The 20529-nt window shown below is 41.1% G+C and overlaps 1 protein-coding gene across 2 annotated transcripts in view; it reads right to left on the reverse strand.

The window, feature by feature from the left end:
• Window positions 1-1393: 1393 nt before the first annotated feature.
• The window catches only part of KCNK13 (potassium two pore domain channel subfamily K member 13), an 84461-nt gene continuing 65325 nt past the window's right edge, over window positions 1394-20529 (reverse strand). Inside the window, exons 2-4 of one of the 2 annotated variants that reach the window (XM_063332263.1) lie at window positions 18334-19222; window positions 1812-1885; window positions 1394-1410 (exon numbers count right to left, since the gene is read on the reverse strand). In XM_063332263.1, coding sequence (XP_063188333.1) covers window positions 1400-1410; window positions 1812-1885; window positions 18334-19222 — 974 coding nt within the window. In that variant the 3' untranslated portion in view covers window positions 1394-1399. Of the gene's footprint in view, window positions 1411-1811; window positions 1886-16070; window positions 19223-20529 lie in introns of those variants that run through there. The other variant, XM_063332264.1, reaches the window with a different exon arrangement.

Genomic DNA, 20529 nt, shown 5'->3' on the forward strand with positions numbered 1-20529 from the left:
TTCTCCTCCCAGCTGCTCTCAGCGTTGGTAAAAACAAATCCATTGTCAAAAGTTAGTTTAATCTATTTGACTACCCCTTAAAGTAAGAATAAGGCTTTCAGACGTGATTAGAGTAACCAGGCAACGTAGAAAACGTACAAACTGAAAAAAACAACATCCAAAATCTGCCTCACTGCTTCATTAAGACTATGCTAATAAGCACTAAGAGAAACCAGTCACCCAATAAATGTCAGAAGTAACACTTTTAGTTGGAAAAAAATGACAGAACTTGTGGTTATTTCATCTGAAGACTGAGATTCTTAGAACCCAAAAGACTGGGGGGGAAAAAACAACAACAAAAAAGGTTATTCACTAAAGGAAGCCAAGTTAGAATGCAAACAAATGAAGAGTACAAAAGCCATTGCATAGCCTCTTATATTATCTTCCATTATCATGCTAGTGCACTGGCCTTCGCTGAAGATCTAATATTTTGGATAGGGTTACAATTCCAACTCTAAAGTTCGCTGGAATTTATGAAGATTCAGTGTCTGTGAGGCAGGATCCTAAATTTAGTATTTGACCATACCAAAAAGAGTAAAGGGGCAGAGCATGAATCATCAATATCTAGAGCTTCCCAGAAGCTCCTCTAGTCTTATTAGCATTGATATGAGGGAAGGGTAACATCAGGTAATGACAAGCTAGTGTCATGTACTCAAAGCTATTACCATCATACAAGCCTGCTGCTCAATGTAAAGCACAACACATTCTTCAGACTACTTTTTGGTTGGTATCGATTGCACTGGAAATGAGGAACAGGGAAAGGAAGTGAAAATAATATTAAGTTCAAAGGTACTGAAAGCCAACGAATAACGAAAAACCGGATTCACACCAACATTTACAAGCATTTGTCCTGTCTCAGCACAGTAAGTATTTATCTGCTCCATCATCAGTCCATTGTGCCATAGACAATACACTACAGTCAAGATGAAAATGGTGGGGGGTTTTTTTATCATCTAGCACAGCAGAGTCTTTTGCCACTCCAGCTATTCACTAAAATAGATCACGTAGAATTTTATGCCTTAGAACAAACCATCTCTTGGTTAAAAAAAAAAAAAAAAAAAAAAAAAAAAGATAAGAAAAAGGCAGTGGAATAATGTCTCAGCTGTGACATTGCCTTTCCTCTGTATAATTGTGCTGGAAAGATAAAGAAATTGAAGGTGTGAAATATGCTAAGCAGGGGCTACAGGACAGAGCTCTTCCATGACCTATGCTATAGCTCTGGTCCCCCAGCTTTCTTTGGCCATGCATGAGTGGCACACCCAGAGACTGGGCTTGAGACCTACAGTTACCTCCAAGTTTTCTTCAATAGGAAGTGGTGGCATAAGTGAAGGGAGTGATCTGAGCTGCTCTCCAACAAGCCTCAAGGAAAGCCTGGTGTGGAGGGAAGGGCAACCTGAACTGTGGGGCATACTAGGGAGAGCTCTTGTCCCACCATGTAGACTCAGCCTCAACAATGATCACAGCAGTATCACAGAGGTTAGTTTTCAGATAAATAAGTACCTGGAAGCACCCTTAACAGACCTTTTCCCACCAGTTTGCCTAATTCTCCTTTGAAACAGTTTGAATTTTTTTGTCACTTACTAATTGGAGAACTTTTCAGGCCTGTAGTAACATTTTTCTAAGACAGATATAACCCAAAGAAAGCAGTCCATGACCCTATGACTGAGACACTAACTTGGGATACAGGAGTCTGCTCTTTAGAAGAGCAAAACTCAGGTCTTATCATTTGTTTCCAACAGGTATTTCAATCTGAATATTTGTTCTCCACTTACACGAAGCCAATGCATTTTCCTGCAGCATTTGTTGTCTTACACCAAGCAAAGCAGGAGGAGAGGCCTTCAGGAATCTGTAAAACATAAGCCTTTGGTTATGCTCTGAAAGCAACGTAGATCATTTACTTCTCATGTGGGAACTGCGTTCTCCCCTGACTCACCACTGATACTGTATTTGTCAGGAGCACAAACTAAGCCACAAGAATAACTTTTAAGAAGTAATACTGAAGAAATAAAAATTGTCTTAATTATAGCAAGTGAGTTTCAATGAACAGAAACATCTGCCTTTTGGCAAACAGCATGCACAGGAGCTGTATGTGTGGATTTGCTACATCGCATAAGAAGGGACAAGTATTTCATTTAGCTGTTTGCAGAGACCATGACAGCATTTTGACAAGCTGCGCTAACACGCTAACAGACAGGGTTAGGGACACTGTTGCACAAAACAGCCCGGGTCCGTGACAGGCAAATTAGATTAGAGTGCATTTAATTGACAGGCTCTCGTTTTGGCAGTGAGCACTGACTGTCCCTCCTGTCACAGGACATGGTGGGGCCTCACAGCGCTGCGAGGGAGCAGCCATGTCGTGCTGTGCCATGCTGAGCAAATGGCTGTCAGGGTATGGGGGGGAATCACTGGTGGGGCTTCTTCGGGGAACTGTAGCTGAGATGAAGCAAACCACGAACCTCATCATGCTCTCACTGCACCTCGAGAAGCTCCTGCCTAAAATGGTTGTTCCTCAGCTGTACTACCTGAGGGTCCCACGCCTAGGGGCAGCCCTGGCCATCTGAGCCCAAGCTCTTGCCCTTGCCAGGGCAAACCCCACACAAGTCAGGGCTCTGAGGGCCTCAGTGGCCCTGAGGGGCCTCCCCCATTCTGCCTGCGGCCCAGAACCCCATGTCAGGCCCCCACGGCCACCAGCCCCTGCCCCAGTGACACCACAGCAGGGCTGGTCTCCAGATCCCCACAGCCCTGCCCAACCATGGGCCTACATCCTGGCCCAGCTTTGGCCCAGTCCCAGCCCCACGGCCCTGCCTGGCCATTCCAGGCCTGTATCTGACCCCGGTTCCCCTCAGCAGGGGCTGATCCAGACTCACCCTCAGCAAGATGTCGGGCAGGGGTCTGTCATAGTGCCTCACAAGCCAGGTTTTCTCCCCAGCCCTCCCCGCTAAGCACAGCCCTGCAGGGCACAAACCAAAGCACACTGCTGCCCCAAGGGACCAGCTCACCGCTGGCTTTCATCCTGAGCATCACAGGGATCACCTGGTGCCTTCCCAAAATGGCTGGCAGCTGTGAGGGGGAAGAACAGGCCTGCATGTGGGGCTGAGAGCAGACCTCTCCGTGGGGGGCTGCTAGGGGGCCAGGCTGTGTCCCGTCATATGACAGGAGCAACAAAAAGCCCTCTCGCTTGAAAGGCTTGGAATCTCTGCTTATACAGCAGCCTTTTGACCTCTGCAAACGCTTCTCTTTCGTGTTGCAAAGTGCCAAATCCCAGCATCACCCCAAACCACCAGCTGTAAGTCTCTGTGCCTTGTAGCAGTGCCGCTAATCCTGTCCTCACACCCTCTGAAAAGGTGTTTAGGAAAAAACCAACATGTTTCCTAATGTCTCCTGGTTTGTAATATTAAGCAAGTAGTCATTTTGGTCAGTGTTACCTGAAAAAAATTAATCCATGCACGTACAATAACATTGCGATCTTTTATTGAATAGAAAAATACCAGTATCTTAATTTTTAAATAACTTACAAACCATTTCTGGTCACGAAAATAAATGGATTGCATGCTGTTAATACTCTGATAGCTTCTCGTTTGTGGGAGCCAAACTTCGTGACGATAGTGCTTTTACAGGGTCAGATTTTATACCTCCTTATTGCTTTCAGCATGCTGCAGCAATCTTTCTGGTCAATAACTGAATACCTCTCAATGAGAAAGTGTCATCAAATGAATAGGTAATTCAAGAAATAATAGGAAAACCACTTCAAAAGGCTTGAATTTCATAAAATGTGAGTTTTGAATGATATATTATCACAGTTGCCGATCTTCATTGAACATGAACTTAATCCCTGATGCTAAGCTTATGTACCAATTCCCAACCTCTGCAAAAAGCAAATAGATGTTAAAGTAGACTATGATAAAATAGAATATGGAATATGGCACTTAAAATGCCATCTAAAAGATGTATACAGCTACATATATAAGCCACACTAGTATTCATTTCCTTACAGGTCTTTTAACATAAATATACTTCTACACTGTACCCCTATTGTTTATTCTAATATCTAACTGCTGCAAGAATCAGAAATGTGGGCACTCCAGAAGGCTTTAGAGAGAGCAGTACATTATTTTAATGGGAAAGAACTGCCCTAATATTTAGGCACCACAGTGCTAAGGGGCAAGTCTCTCTTTGGTGTAAATCTGTTAGTTTACCCCAATCTGAAAAATCTGTTCATATAACTGCTTTGCCATTAAAGAGTTCACAGCATTTAACAAAGCTGAAAAGGAACTTGGTAGCTTGCATCCATCTGTAACAAACCTGTTGCTTTCCTGAGCATTCATCGGTGGAGAAGAAAATCTTTGTATGTATGATATGGTTGCAGTATATAAACATACATTTTGCTTTTTCAATAGATGTTCTGTTACGGGATCTCTATTGCTTTTAGCACAGATATATTTCTAAAGTAAATTTGCTTTGCTCATGTACTTCCTGAGTAGTAACATGGGAAACTGTTCAGAAGAACTGGAGAGGTTTATTGGTCTGATTACAAGTCCTTAATGCCACCTGCTAAAGAGAAAAGTGTAAAACCTTCACATGCAGTTTTTATAAAAATTTATGTTTTGCAGGAGAGGGCAATTTTTTCTTAACATTATCTGCCTGGAAGAAAAATGATTCAGAAACAATATTTTGTATCAGATAGCACAATTACTATTTAGGTAAACATCCATTTTTTAAATTCTGCTGCATTATTTACATGATTATTGTTCTGCATTAACCAAACACAATCCTGAAAGACAAAAATCTTTTTATTTGCCCTTTTTTTTTTTTTTTTTTTGGATTTTAGTCCAATTCAATCCTTTTTAATTCTTTCAGTAGAAATAACCAGATGGGTCCCAATATTTATTCTGTTCCTTTTATTCTGCAAGTGGTAACTCTGCTGGGCACCCTGGGACTGGAGCGAGACGCGTGAGCCTTGCTCCTGTTGTAGCTGCACAGGAGGGAAGAGCTGCCCTCCTGAGCACCCCGTGGAGCTTGTGCTAAGGACTGGCTTTTTTCAGTCGTGCCCTGTGCCCCTTGTGTTTCCTCTTCTTATTAGACACAGTATAAGCAAGACTCACACTTCTTTCATGACTCAGATCTGCAAATAGTCTCTCGACTTTTTGTTTTCCTATGTGCGTGCTTTGGAAGGAAGTATTTAGGGACGTCTGATTTGAATGTTTTTAATTGCTTTATCTTGGGCTTTATTTTTTTATTTTTGTAATCATCTTTTTGTTGAGCTATTACAATAGTAACCAGGATGAGGACATATATCCAATCTATACAGCACAATAATACATCTTCTTAATACAGTTTAACATGCTACTTGTTTTTCACTTGCTTTGCACCTTGAGCAGATGTCATCGTTCAGCTGCCTCTGTAGATACAGGCAATAGCTTTGCTACTTGTCTCTATAAATATCATTCAGAACCCATTTGAGGCAGTTTAATGTTTTCCCTTTAAAATGGAATATACTCAAGAGGTTTGTGGTATTACATCTGCTAATAACACAGTGTTTCTGGAGTGCCTCAGAGTTATCTCTAGCTGTATGCATGTGAAATATTATTCTTTGTTCAGATTTTTCCCCTGACCCAGAAACATTCTGATATTCTTTCCTGGAATACTCTGATTCTGATTAGTTATTAGAGTATTTGCGCTGGCAGCTGGACTGAGTCAAATGCAGATTCCTTTCCCTCCACCACAATACCTGTTTAGTGGTAGAGGTTTGTCATGGTTACAGCCTCCTGCTCAAACCTTTTGTTGGTAATGAGCTAGGAACACAACAAAGTTTGGACTCTTTGAAAGCCTTTTAACCTCTTGGTTATTTTCAATGACATTTGATGCAGGGATAGAAATATTAAATGTCTACAAATTTTGTGAATATAAGTGCCTAGGAGAGAAGTGTGCCTGAGGGAACGGTGGGGCAAGCTGTTGCCTGACCTGTTAGCAGCTTGCCCAGCCACCGCCAGTGCAGGATGGGCTGGCCAGGGGGCGATGCAGGAGGCAGGGGTAGTAAAAATGTGGAAAATAATTAGGATATCACAGTGAGCTTGCTATGGCTACAGGAATGAGCTAAGACTATCTGAATATTGGATATTGGATATCCAACAGGGGTATTGGATTAGAGTTTCATTGGGAATAGAAAGAAAGGGGCTAGATTGCTTTGCTGATCGTATAGGGAATATGTGGATGTTACAGTCATTGCAGGGAACAAGTATAGGGGACATCAGACATAAATTTGTATGCAAACAGGCATTGTTAGTTCTGCTGCTCACAGGGAAACTTGCTTATGGTGATTTTTGCTAGCTATGTTAGTAGAGAGACTTTTTAAGTAAAGGAACATCTGAGCAGAATCTTACAGTTTCATCATAAAGCTCTCCCAAAACTGCCCATCCCCTGTGAACATCTGCCCCAGCAACATGCAGCGGGTCTGGGCACCCAAACTGGTGTCTGAGCAGCGAAACCTCCTTTGGAGACCGGGCAGAGCCTGAGGCACAGCCCTTTCTGCTGCCGCCACCGTGCCTGAACATGGGGCTGTGGGTGGGCACCTGTGGACATGGTGCCTGGGTGGCCCCCAGCCAGCCTGCTCCCGGCCAGCCTGCTTCCCGGGGAAATCAAAGCTGGATAACCATGAAAACACAGCGCAAGAGCCGGGGAAATGCCTTGCTACGGGAAACACAGCAATCCTCATGGGATGGGGCTGGGTGTTTTGAACCCTCCGGGCATGGAGGGGTCCCAGCTCAACGTGCGGAGCAGGCAGCGAGTGCTGGCCATATTCATGCCGAAGGAGGCATTTTGGGCTGACATGACCACATTGACCACTCTTTGTGGAGCTGTGGTATAAGGGGACTGTCAAAGCAGGCTGGTGTTGGAAACACAGCCGCTGTTTTAAAGTGGCCTACGGAACCTGACTGAAAATAGCTCTGATTAGAGGCTCAGCCACCTAAGTCATCTAAGTCTTTTGGAAATTGTATTATTTGGTAATAGCCTTGTCCATTTAAGATACTTAAGTCCTCTTCCCTTTGGAAGACTACTACGTTCCTGTAATAATAACGCAAACATGCTTTGATTGTCATGTATTCCCCTGCTGCAGCTCACCATGGCAATAGGATTACCAGGATGCTGCATGCAGCAGGCTCTTTTGCTTACACACTTAGGGGCAACTTCTTGAAAAAGCAGCCCTAAAACTTTCCCACTTTACTATGCACCTGAGGGGAGACCAGTGCTTCCTTTCTAAAAGTCCCAACCTACATCCAGTCCTCATCAACATCTAGCGTTACTTCCTAACAGTAGTAAGAACATGGGGAGCATGTTTAGTGACTTCTGATAATTTTCCTCTCTGTGGTCCTGTTCCACATTGCCTCTGTTGTCTGCTATTATTACTAACTTATATTTGCTTCTGGAGGCCCCATTTAGCTCTGTGCTGTTCTGTGCTGGAAAGTGCTTATTGCGGTTATTACTGTTGCCAAACAGTTCTGATAAAACTCCCCTCATGAGCCCATTCAGTTTATAAAAATCAAGAGCGTGATGGCTTTACTCTATTGACCTACTTCCTACAAAGCGGATTTTATATATTTGATATGTAACTCTCCGGTGTTCAGAGAGGGAGCAGCACGACTTCCCTCCATCGAGCCTTAGCTCAAGCCAGCTTCCCTGCATGGAAGATTTCCTTACGATGGGTATCTGATGGGAACGCAGAGTACATTTTACACCTTTTTTTTTGGTCAGACAAGCATTTGCCAGCAGACCATAAGCCAAGATGCCTTAGACAAATGAATAAGGAACTCCCTCACCTGCAGCACATTCATTATAAATCCACAAGGTTTGTTTGGGGATTGAAGCAAGGAAGTTCCTATGATCTGCTGGTCACACGGCTCTATTCCTGCTCTCCTCACAGAGATCAACATTTCAGAAAGATAAGCAACAGCCTGACACATCAAAGGAAAATCATTCTTGAAAAACCTTTTTGTCACACCAAAAAAAAGTCGTTCCGTGTTTCGGTACTTTTAGCCGATCAGGTTAAATATGTCTAGCATAATTTAACCTAAACTAGGATTCGATGAGCAAACTTAAATTAAAATTGAACTCACATTTCTAGAAAAATATTCTGTGCTGATGTTTGACTTTTTTTTAATGGATTTTAATCAGTAGAACAGAAATACATGGTATGGAGGAAGAAACCAACCTAAATACTACCATGTATTGCCAAAGTACTTTTGTATTTTTCACATTGAATTTTTCCAGGTAATCTTTCAAGTAGTTTCATCTACTGATGTAGCTCTGGGAACACAATTATTTTATAAGATGTAACTGTAAAAGGATAGAGTGGAGTGTTGTGTTGGAGACTTGGTAAATCAAGAGTTCCTTTTGTTTAATTTTAAATTTTATCTACTTTTTACCCTACTAATCGGTGGTGCAAATTCACTTGGATCTGAAAGCTAATATTTTTTGGCTCATATCTCATGGCCTGGAATAAAAATAGTGCAATTGCAGCTTGTTGTCATTTCCACTTGATGAAACTAACACAAGACGAGTGCAAAATTGATTGGGAAACAGTATTCAGACAACAGCATGTACAGAGTGATAGTTTAGTTTCAAACTGGAAGAAGGGATCTACTGGTTTCTGCAAGACTGGCTCTGGGTCAATATTTTTATTAATAACTTGGATGATGCAATAGAGAACATAATTTTTAAGTCTGAAGATGATGCCAGGCAGTCAGAGGTGGCAAAGATGCTGAAGGACTAGGATTCAAACTGAAATGGATATGGGAAAGGGATCTGAAAAAATAGAAGCAATTCAACAACAATACATGTAAGAAGGTACAGGTTACAGTTTTGAAAAGAAGAATATTGGCATTAATAGCACATAACGAACTGAAGATGAATCAACGGTGTTTTAAAATAGCAAGCACTGACCTAGAACCGAAATGAACAGGATGTTGTATGTAAGATGTTGAAAATAATCATGCCGCTACGTGTTCTATTAATAAAATATTTTCTGTGTCACTGTATCTGATTTTGAGCACCACACTTCAAAGGAGAAAGAAAAATGCATCAAGCAGACAGTCTGGAGCACAGTAGAGCAACTACTGAAAATGTCACATATGGAAAAGGATTTTTCTAGTCTGGGTAGCAAAGACCAAGAGGAGATCTTGTAAAAAAATACCTTCCTTTGGAAAAGGAAGGGAATATTCTGTTCTCTGCATGGCTACAATGCAAACAATGTGCCTCGGCTGTAGCAAGGGGGAGTGAAATTAAGCATTTGGAAAAATGTTTAAAAGTAAAATTAATGATGCTCTGCGATGAGTTGCCTGGGAAAACTATGGAATCTCAGTGGAAATTCATTAAGAGCACAACAAAGTTCTCCATTTTCTTATCTTCGTAAACTCTGGTCTGCAGACACTAATTCTTGCCATTGCACAGACCTGTTAGATGGTGTTAACCAAGGACCAAATCTTTTGCAAATATGGTGAGGCATTTCTGTAGTTTCAGTTGTTCAAGCACAGGGCCTTTAAGCCTTGGGCAACCAAAGAAGGTAACAGAGCTCAGGGCAGCTAGCAAAGAAGCTGACAGAGCTATAATTAAAAAAGTTATAAACCTGGCAGATTAAAGGGATCTTTTTTTTAGCGATGCTAGAATATCGCAAAACTCTTTTTCATGCTTTGCAGGAACTGGCATTTCAGGAATTTGTAGAAAGAAGGTCAGAAGATTTTACTGCTGATACAAGAACAATTTCTCAATCAAAGGCAACTACTTTTACCAAAAGCCAGATACATTATGAGACAAAAGCATAGGTCTGTGATCACTGGAGCACATGAGCCTGTTTTCCCTTTGGATCTGTGCTGCGAGTCTGGGGAGATAAAAGCTCTGTTTGACACTTTCTCGGCTGACAAGACGTTCAGAACGTCATTCTCTCTTTGTGCCTCATTTTCTTTCCCTCTGACCTGCTTTGTGTGGCTGTTCTTGTATCTAACAAGTTGCGAGCCTGCCTCTCAGACTTTTTCTCAGGTTGGGTGCTAACATTTATCAAAAGGTGTAGGAAGTCAATTCTGTGTGAGACGTCTCCCCCTTTGGCAATTTTGTTTGAAACTGGGCAATGTTTAAAACAGAGCATAAGCACACAGACACATATGTACAGTCTGATCCCATGCACTCTGTTTCCACAAGGCATGAGGCAAAAATGCTTTAAGAACATCTTACTACTGTCTCTGGTACTGGTGGGAGAAATTCTACTCAAACGCCAGTGAAATCATGTCCAAGAAGCTGATGAGATAAAGATCTTTACATCTATGCTATGGTTGTATTTTATAGTAGCCATGAAGATTAGTCCTTATCAAAGGAAGAAACCTGAAGTCACTACTATTGTTTCCTAATGCGTGGAAATCTGGAGTGTTACTGATTGTTACTGTGCTCACAGAGCAATGCAGTATTTATAAAAAATATAGTAAGCCAAAAGCAATAAATAATGATACCATGAAGCTGATTCCACTCACCATCCTTTACTGAAGGCATCTGTAGAGAACATAAGTGTCCATGCAAGTTGCAGGCCAATTGAATGTACAAAAAGAGGCAGAATATCCCTTCCAGCTGCCGAAGAGTCAAAGACACTTCTGCTGCTCTCCATCTAAGTACCTGTATGTGACACTTTAATTCTAGCTTCCTAAAAACTGTCTCGCTACTTTTAGTGGAAGTAAGAATGAAAAATAATAAAAACACATCTTTGTCATTACATTTAATTGATGAGCTATGGCTCTGAATCCATATTGAGTAGAGAGGCGTTTGTTTTACAAGAATCCTTTCTTGACAGTGAGTCCACTTTTCAAGGACAATATTCAACAGAGGCAAACACCACAGTATATTGGACTAGGAGACAGATTTGATGAACTTAGACAAAGATGAATGGAAAGAAAAAAAAAGAGGGAAGAGAATCTTGCAGGTATGGACTGAGAGAAGAAAGTTGAGGGAAAGAACAAGCTGACACAGGCAGTCAGCACAGAGCAAAACCTGCCCTTGCAAAACTGCAGGAAGTTTCAGGGAAAATGTGGTATTTGTCGGTTTTTCAGCTGAGGAAACGAGTGACTACCAAACAATTCCTGGAGACAATAATCTGGAAACTTTCAATTTCAAATAAATCTTCCTTATAAGTAGAGTATTATTTTGTAGACCAAATAACGGTCCCTGGTGCAGAACACAGTACTGCATGAGTAGAATTAGCATTTGTACAGCTCGTGGTAAAAGCACAGCAAAAGGCTAGTCAACATTTCTTCGGATGATTTTGGGAAGTGAAAGTAAGTCTTGTGAAAAATGGCAGATAAAGAGCCCAGTAGCCAAGTCTCTGTTGATTTCAGTGAAGCAGAATCAGTTCCCGAGCCAAGAACGCAGCCAAATCCAACGTGCAGAGCCAAGCCAAGATGGAGCCTAGGCCTGACAGACTGGCTGACCTTTTCAGTTCTTGCCATCTCTAATAAGACCGCCAACAATAATGACACCTAGGGATCAAAATACCCATCTGCTATGAGAAAAGCAGACGCCTAGATGCTATTTACAAAGAAATGCGTCTAACTTAGCTCTAACTATTTGCCCAAATGCAAATGCAAAAGTGCTGTGACTTCCTCTTGGTACAGGGTGGTGGTCAGTATTTCATGAAAATGGCACTTTCAGCACACTGAGAACAGAGTGCGACACACAGAAGCTGCATCACCCAGCAAATTACAGGTATTTGCACTGAGATGGGCAGGAACTAGCTGGACCTGCTTTGGAAAAGGGTTTGGAGACTAGATGGCATCCAGAGGCCTCTTCCAGAGTAAATTATTCTGTGAATTTCTGAACCGGTGGTTCTGGACAGCTTTATCTCTCTTTACTTCTGGCTTTGTATGCTACGTGCAGTCAACATGACACCCAGAAGTTAATAGCCAGCAATTGCTGCTACTGCAGCAATATGGACTGTACTGGTCACAGAGGGTTTCCCCGACCATTGCAGAAATGAGAGCAATGGTGATTCCAGCCTTTTTAACGCTAACAGACTTAGCACGGCACCCACTCTTCAGACCATCAACTCATTTCCAGCACTTAGAACAGATAAACAAATCCAATTTTAAAGTTCTTTGATTTGAACTGTGACTATTCACTAATATGACCAAACCTCTTCGGTGAGCTGGAGAAATTAAACTCTGATGCAAACATTGAGTTAGCAAAAGGAGGAGGATTTTAGCAGCTCCAAGCAGTACGTGTAAAGATTATGTAACGTTATTTTAATTTTCCTTTGTGTGCATCTTTTTCTTGTAAAGATATCAAAAAGCAAGGTTAAGTTTTCTCAGATAAGACCACAAACAGAAAATACTGTCAGTGTTCCATTGCTTTGACAGGGGGAATAGCTTTGAAAGACATTTCAAAAGATAAAGTTTGAAAACTAGGCCATCTTGCCTCTCTCTGGGAGCTTCTGCATGGACACCTAGTAGGAAATCCATTTGGAATCCAGAAACTGGCACACTTGGTTGGAAAGAGAGCCCGTTAATTCTAATTTTAATCAAACTTTCCCTTGATAAAAAGCTAGGCAAAAAGCTGAGGAAAAAGATACTTCATTTTAAACAAATCCCGCTAGTATGCATCTCAAAATCTCTGTAAATTTATATTCTTTATTCTGTTATTGCAAATTACTTCAAATAATGAAAACTGTAGGCAAATGTTAGAGTGGAACTGTAGAAAAACAAAATATAAATTAGTCTACCTTTTCCACAAGATTGTTCTTACATTTACTAATGCTTTTGAAAGTCTGCAGTGACAGGGTTTTTCTCTGGTTTGATGTGAAGCACCTCTACAAACATGAGACATATCAAAAAGCTCTTGACTACTTGGACCTGAAGTGTCATTCTTTGTGTTCACACTGTGTTTCTCTTGAATCTGATAAAGAATAGGACTGTGTTGGTCCACTTAGATGATTGATGGCTTTAGCTTTCCTAGTGAAATGTGATCTTTTAAGCAGTAAGCACAGAGTATTGCATGGGCATTGTTGACAAAAGATGTTTGGAAAATAAGAAAGAGGGAAGGGATTGTATTCTTATTTCCTGGATTAAGCAAAACTCTACTGTGAAAGTTCTCAAATAGACAGATTGTACTGGTATATTTGGCAGTATTTTTAGCCCAGGGGAAAGACAACACTTGGTGATTCTCTGCAGCTTGTACATGAAATTGCGCGAAAGAACCGTACTACTTCTTGAAGAGTCCAAGGAATTACAGTATTAGCCAAATGTTAGTAACCTAACTCAAACCAACAGACGATGCAAGCTGTATTGATTGAAATGCTGACCCTTCTCTCAGCTAAGGTTCACTGACCTGCTCTTCCCAGAGCGGAGACATTGGCAGGTCACAGCAAACAGCTCCACTTCCACAGCTGTTGGAGAGGAGTCATCCAAACAACTGAATACCCTCCACCTCCAGAGGAACTTTATTCAAATAGAATGTTAATCAGAAAGCTTCTTCCCCCACTTGACCTCTTTCTCTTGATTAATTCAGTCTGAGAAATGGAGCTGGTTTGTTTTTCATGCCCAGCCCAACCTTCTCTTTGTTATTCAATTTATAAATGTGTCAAATATAATTAAAACTGGCAGAGGCCAAGATTAAATGAAACAAACTGTAAACATTGTTTGTGCTATTTGGTTGATGCAAAGCTTTCACTGTAAAAGGCTTTTAAATAAATGAATTCAGATTATTGTACTGCAGGACTGAAACCTTGCTCCAAGTGTTCGAACTTTTCAGGGACACTGTCAGGTCAGCTTAGATTCAAAACTTAAAACATGGCTGGGATTCTGAAATTGCCTAAGGGAATTAGGTACCTGACTTCAACTGAAAGTCAATGTATGATGGGAAGTGAATTGACTTACAGCAGGAATTAGATGCCTTTGAAAAGCCTATTCATGTCCTCACAGAGGACCATGTCCTTCATGGAGATAAATTAATGTAACTCCTCTGTCACCTACATCCCCAGCAAAGCATCTGATACACAAATTTTACAAAACCTAAGACTAGCCAAAAAAACCCTAAGAGCTACCTTTACTTATTTGATTGTATTTTGGTTAGCACTAAATATTTCCTTTCAATATGCAATAATTATGTTATACAATAATGAGATTATTAAGGGGTGGCATAATTATAAACCCAACTTCCAAGAAATTAGTCCATTAAGTGCTTTCAGTTTCAGTCTGCCAGGCTGCAACTTGCATTTTAATCCACTGATTTTAGGGGTCCTCCAGACCTGTTGAGTGCAGATTCAGAGGCTCGGTACACCCAAGGTTTTCCCCAAAACATTTTTGCATTAAAAACCCCACACCTGTATCTCATTAGCTGTCATGCAAATTCATAGCAGGCATTGGGGAAAGTCAGTAATTTTGAAAGCAAGTTTCTGTCTTGTTGACTGAGATTTTAGTGCTAAGCAATATATCATTAAAATTTAGATTACACATCTTTGAGAATAGATTCCCCGGCTATTTGACACTATTTCCTCTAATTCCTCATGACTACTTTAAGTAATACAAGGAATGTGATGTTGTCTGTATTTTTATTGTATCTTATTTTTCACACAGGATGGGCATTTTTAACTCCTATGCTAGATTCTGTTTATTTTGGCACGTGTATGTTTACATCTCCACATCTTTCATGACTTTAATAAGCTGATGCTACATTATGAACTGAACTTTTTGGGATTTCTCCGTCCAATGCCATTAGAAAAAACAACTGTAGTAGTACCATTGGACTGGAGTCAGAAATTTCCCTTTCTGATCTTAAAGGCCTTCTTATTTATCCGCAAATATTCTCTAAGAATTCTACTGGTCTCCTAGGTAAAGCTACCTCACTCAATGTTCAGCATGGCTTCCAGAGGGGGAACTCAATGACAAAGTCAGAGGTCTTTTGGGGACAGGATGACATCATGATACAAGATGGCACAGTCACAGAATGTACTGGTCCTTCATCTCTGAAAAGGCAATTCATATCTGAACAGGGATGATTAGACAAAATTAGTGCACTTATTCCCTCTTTATCTCCAGCAGATATGAAATCAGACCACAAAGCCGCTGCAGAGAGCCTTGCAACTGGCAGGCTTGGGTCATGAGTAAGCCATTGCTTGAGAGAGTAGAGGGTCAGGACTGATCAACGAAGGCAGAGCTGGTGTACACCAAAGATCTCATACAGCCTCACTCAATCTGTTTGATCAAGACTACATATTAGTCCCTTGCTTTCACAGACACGGATGTTTTCAGATCTATTGAAAGTCGCTGATAAACATTCCTCTGTCGTGATAAGTAAGTGAGGCTTGGTATAACACAGAATGGAAAGGAGCAATGTAACCGTCTCATGTCTTGGGAGCAGTTGAAAACATCCGAAGACCATCTTAAGGATCTGCTACTGGGATGTGCCATATTCTAAAAGCTAAATAATCTATGTTGAATTGACTACACAGATTGTAATGTTTTATGTATTTCCCTCAGCATATATGTTTTTCTCTCCTTCAATTTGTTTTCTCACCTGTTTGCTATGAATATTGCCCTGTGTTTAGACTTCCAGAACCAAATTTTGAAAGCTAATTAGATATGGAAGGATTTGAGTGAAAATCCTGTATGGAACCCAGATCCTTCATTAATGATGACACAGAACTATATAATAAATGAACTAAAGAAACTTGCTTACTTTGGTTATTTGCCTAAGGTGATAATGTGCACTGCCTCAATCATGTGGAAAAGGGAGCAGTGTCGAGTAACTTCTGTGTTCAGCGCTCAGCAAAATATGACATTTGCAACTAAAAGTTACTAACTGTCATAAACGGAGAAGTGAGCTGCAGTTTTCAAGATCGTGGCTGTTCTGCCCAGAATGAGAGCCCTGCTTAAGCAACAAGTCAAGTCCTAAACTCTTTCTGCTAGTTGGCAGCATGAGGAACGCTTCTGTAAGGATGAGATCTGGGGCTTACAGGCAGTGAACAGAGGCACTGCTGAACGAATTTGGAAAGAAGGCTTCACAGCAGTACTTTTCTCTTTTTATATCCAAGTATCTTTATTCAGTGAGGTTGAGACAGGGAAGGCCCTGGTAGAAAAAAACAAAGCAATGCAATGGATCTTGGGTACTATAATATCACCTAAAATAATTCAGTAGCAATTTGTGCTAATGCATAACCCCCCCTCAGAAACAAGTCAGACTGCTCTTCTCGCCAAAGCTAGGGTTTGGGAGCTGATTTGGATTTTACATGGATGCAAATTATGAAGGGATACTATTAGGGATATTCCACTGCTGCACAGCTGAGTTGATATCAAAATTTGGACTAATGGCTTCAGCTTGGAGCTCTTCTTGTAACTAAGGACAGCAGGTTTGACTTTTAATTGGGACATTTTAACTGTAACATGCCAAAGAGAGCTTGCAATACTTTTCACTAGTTAAGTAGAGTTGTTTAATCTAATATCTGGTTTTACTTTATTATATGAAAGGATTCCAAGAGGTATGTTTTTGTTTTCAAATTCAAATATTGCTTAATATGAGTATTAAAAAGTTATCCTACAGTATCAGGAACCTAAATAAAAGAACTTTTGGCCAGAATGAAAAAACAGGGTATGATATTAATTAATACAAATTATACTGAAGAGGCTATCTGTATTGTTCCAAATGAGAGAAATTAGGAACTGCATACTAGTGTTTTAAATTCCCTAAAATTGTAGTATTCTGCAGGGTTTTCTAGCTGTGAGAAGAAATTTAATCCTGATGCCTCTACTGTTCTCTTGACGGGGAATTGGATCAGGTCCTTTGTGACCAATTCTGCTTATTTACACTTTCATATATCATTTTGCTTTAATGCACTGCATGGTTGAAGGAGAATCAGGAATTAAGCCCAGTCTTCCTTCAATTCTTGCTAGACTTTATGTTAATTTAACCCCTTATTTCTCCAGTTATCTAATACAAAGTCACTGTCATTAAAGATCACCTTGTTTCCTGTTTTCATGTCTTTCTCACTGTTATTATTCTCACCGAAGTCTCCTTTCTAGTCATAATGAACACTTGGAGCATTTCATTGAGAAAAATGAGGAGTTAAACATTTTCTATTTCCCTAATCAAGACCCTGTCATTATCATCACTGAAAGCCAGAAAAACAGGTGAAGAATGACAGAATTACATGAAAGGTAAAAAGGACACTGCCGAAGTGATTTTGTGATCACAGTCACTTATAATAAATAATACACTGAATGTTGGCATGGCAATCTAATTGCATACTAAAGCCTGTTGCGTAAACTCAGTTACTAGTTGCATTACATAATGATGATGCTCAATTGCATCAGTCACAACTGAGCATAATATGAATAGAAGTTTGGAAAAGTCTCTGATTGTTATTGTGGAATAATTCATACAACTCGTCAGTAGGACAGTTTTCCATTTAATTTGATATTTTTGAAACAGAAAGCCACAGTGATTCAATTCTAGAAGAAAAAGTAACCTAGAAAAAAAATCTCACGTTTTGCAAATGAAGAGAAGAAAACAAAAGTAGGATAAATTTTTATTCTATCACTTTTGACAGTATCCTTTTAAAGGGAAGACTAAATTAAATTCTAAAGACCAAATTCTCTTCTCATTGACATCACAATAGCTCCAGAGCAGTCCTAACAACTTTCATAGAATTACTCCAGATTTACAAAATATTAATGTCAGGAGAAGCTGGTTTTCCAAGCCTAGCTGTTTCACAACAGGAATACATTTTAAGAAGTGATATATAAAAGAAAGTAGTTTGTTTTTTTAATTCCATTAAATTAGATCTGCAATATCACAGAGAAAGGCTGATTCCTCTTTTTGTCTCAGATTAGCTACTTTCAAAAAACAGGTATGAGGAGCGTAAGACAAAGCTCAGAACAATCACTGAATTAAGAATGTGTTCAGTAGACACACTTGGTTTTTTCCCATAGCACAGACTTCTTATCCTGAAATCTGTATTTCACATAAATGGAGGAGAACAGGACATGGAAAACTGATCTGAAGGCTAAATTAAATTTCTCCTGCAGTGACCTGTGTGAGGAACAGAAGGAAGGTGAAGAAGGAAGGCTGAGACTGGTGTAATTCAAAGATCAAAGACACTAACTGACAGCCCCAAAAAAGCGTCAGAGGTTTTCCAACAGGAGGCATGCCGTTCACATCCATCCTACCCTCAGGCGACACTCTCTCCCTAGCTATTTCCACTTGATTCACGTTGTTTCTCTACTTGTTGAAATGGTTCACACTGTTTCACTGTTATTACTGTTATTATTTTACCTATCCACACTTGTCTCTGCCAGTCTGTTATTCATAATTGCTAGGGCTCCAACCCCACCAGAGAATCCATTTTGCTTTGAATTAGAGCTCATTTGCCTCGGATAGCCATTAGCCGTTTCCGACAGCTGTTTCTGCATGATGGCCAGCGAGACTTTATTGGAGGCCAGGAAGTCTTTCATAGAGATCATCTCGCCTGACAGCCGGCGTCCGTCTGTGTCGCTTTCATTGACAACATCAGTCTCGATGGAGATGTTTCTCCGGCTGCGCACATTTCCCGGCATTACCACGTTCCTCCGTGAACGAAATAATTTTCTTTGGCATCTGTGGCAGCACCTGCAGTCCAGCTTCTTTAATATCCAGTTTATGGATTGTTTGATGACGATAGAGATCACGTTAAATAAGGAATAGATGCAGCACACCCCCATGAGTATGAAGACAAAATTGCCAAAGCGGTAAAGGCCTTGGCTCTCGTATTTGATGTTCTGGCTACTGACCAGATCACCAAAACCAATGGTACTGAAGGCCACGAAGCAGAAGTAAAGCGAGTCAAAGTAACTCCACCCTTCAATCGGTGTGTACATTGCAGAGGCACAGCAGGAAATTATGAGCGATGCTACACATAAAATCAGCATGACGTAGTACACGGAGGGCTTCCAGCCTGCCAGGCTATCCACCTCGGAGGTTCCCGAGCCCCGCCGGCCATTGTGAGGGAGGACCCCTTTCCTCCTCAGCTGTCTTTCGTGGCAGGACTTCATGACGTAGGCTATGACAGTGATCAAGCGCTCCAGGAACAGGTTAAAGAACAAAATGGTCCCTGCACATCCTATAAGGCCATAAAATATCAGAAAAATTTTGCCTCCAACGGTGGCTGGGGTGGTCATGCCAAACCCTGGAAGAAAAAACAGAACAGTTGAAAAAAATAAACCTGTAGCTATCGTGTCAGGAATTTTGTCACATGCAAAACTGAAGAACTGGCAGCAAATCCCTCTTGTACAGCTCAGCTCTGGGAAAAAGAGAGGACACTCCCCAGCTGTTACCCACTTGTGCCTGACCATGTCCCAGCAGTAAGGGGAAGGAAACTCATGCCAGCATTTCCTCCAGCATCAGAATGAAACAAAAAGCAGAAGAAACCACACTGGAAAGAAAAGAGAGTTTAGTGGAGGTCTGAATTTTGATCTGGTTGCTAGGCCCGCTCCATCATCCTTTGTGCCTTGGATCACTTCCAGGCTTCAGGGTTATCCCACCCCCTTCCTTCTCTCTGATGCTGTTCTGCATCATGGGTCTGCCCCAGGGGTGGCTCTTGCCTTGCAGGGTTCCGTCCCCACCAGATCTTTGTAACCCAAGGTGAAATTTTTCTGAATCTCACTTAGCTCCTGCCGTAAGCGTGAGTGGCACATCAGCCAGCACCCAGCACCCACCGCAGCCTGGCTGGGGAAGCCCAGGCTGGAAGTGCTTACCGGAGGAATCAGCCCCTCATGGGGGTCCCTAGCAGATGTTAGAGCTGCCCTGTGTCCAACCCTGATGCCTGTCACCCATTATCAGCCCTCTTTTAAATCAGCATTGCTGAAGTTTTCCTATTTCTCTGTGTCCCATTCCACAGTCTGTATGTGAGTCTTAACAAAAGTCTCCTCCAGTCTCATTCCCGCTTGTGGGATTTCTCAGGTCAGAGGTGCTTCAGTCTTCTCTCAAATCCCTCCCATCTTAAAGCCTGCAAATAGCAATTTTGTTTTGGTTAAAACTATTGATAAGACAATCTTGTTTTAATAAGATATTACTAAAGAATAAAAAGTATGTCCAGAACATCATTGAGAAAATTGCAGTAATACCCATGATAAATAACTTTGCTGCTGTTTTATTAGGATTAATAAGGGATTACATAACTGACCAATTAAGCCAGGGCAATCTTGCCAAGAGGATAGAAAAATCATGTTGTACACAAGACACTGTTATTTGTTTCCCTCTTTTTGTAATTCTGAGGTGCTAATTATGAAATAAAGGCATTAGGCTCTGTGAAATAAAGGAAATCACATGCAGTGTGATACCCTTGTGCTTGGAAGACTGCAGTGTGAAGAGACCATGTTTCCAACAGCACTGACCTGCACTCATCTTCCCTTCACTAGAAACCTGGTACCAGCACAGATTCCTCTCTAACAGTGCTCCTGCCTCTCATGGTTAAGTGACAGCTCTCACCGTCAC

This window comes from Chroicocephalus ridibundus, chromosome 4 (assembly GCF_963924245.1).
Source record: "Chroicocephalus ridibundus chromosome 4, bChrRid1.1, whole genome shotgun sequence".
Taxonomy (NCBI): domain Eukaryota; kingdom Metazoa; phylum Chordata; class Aves; order Charadriiformes; family Laridae; genus Chroicocephalus; species Chroicocephalus ridibundus.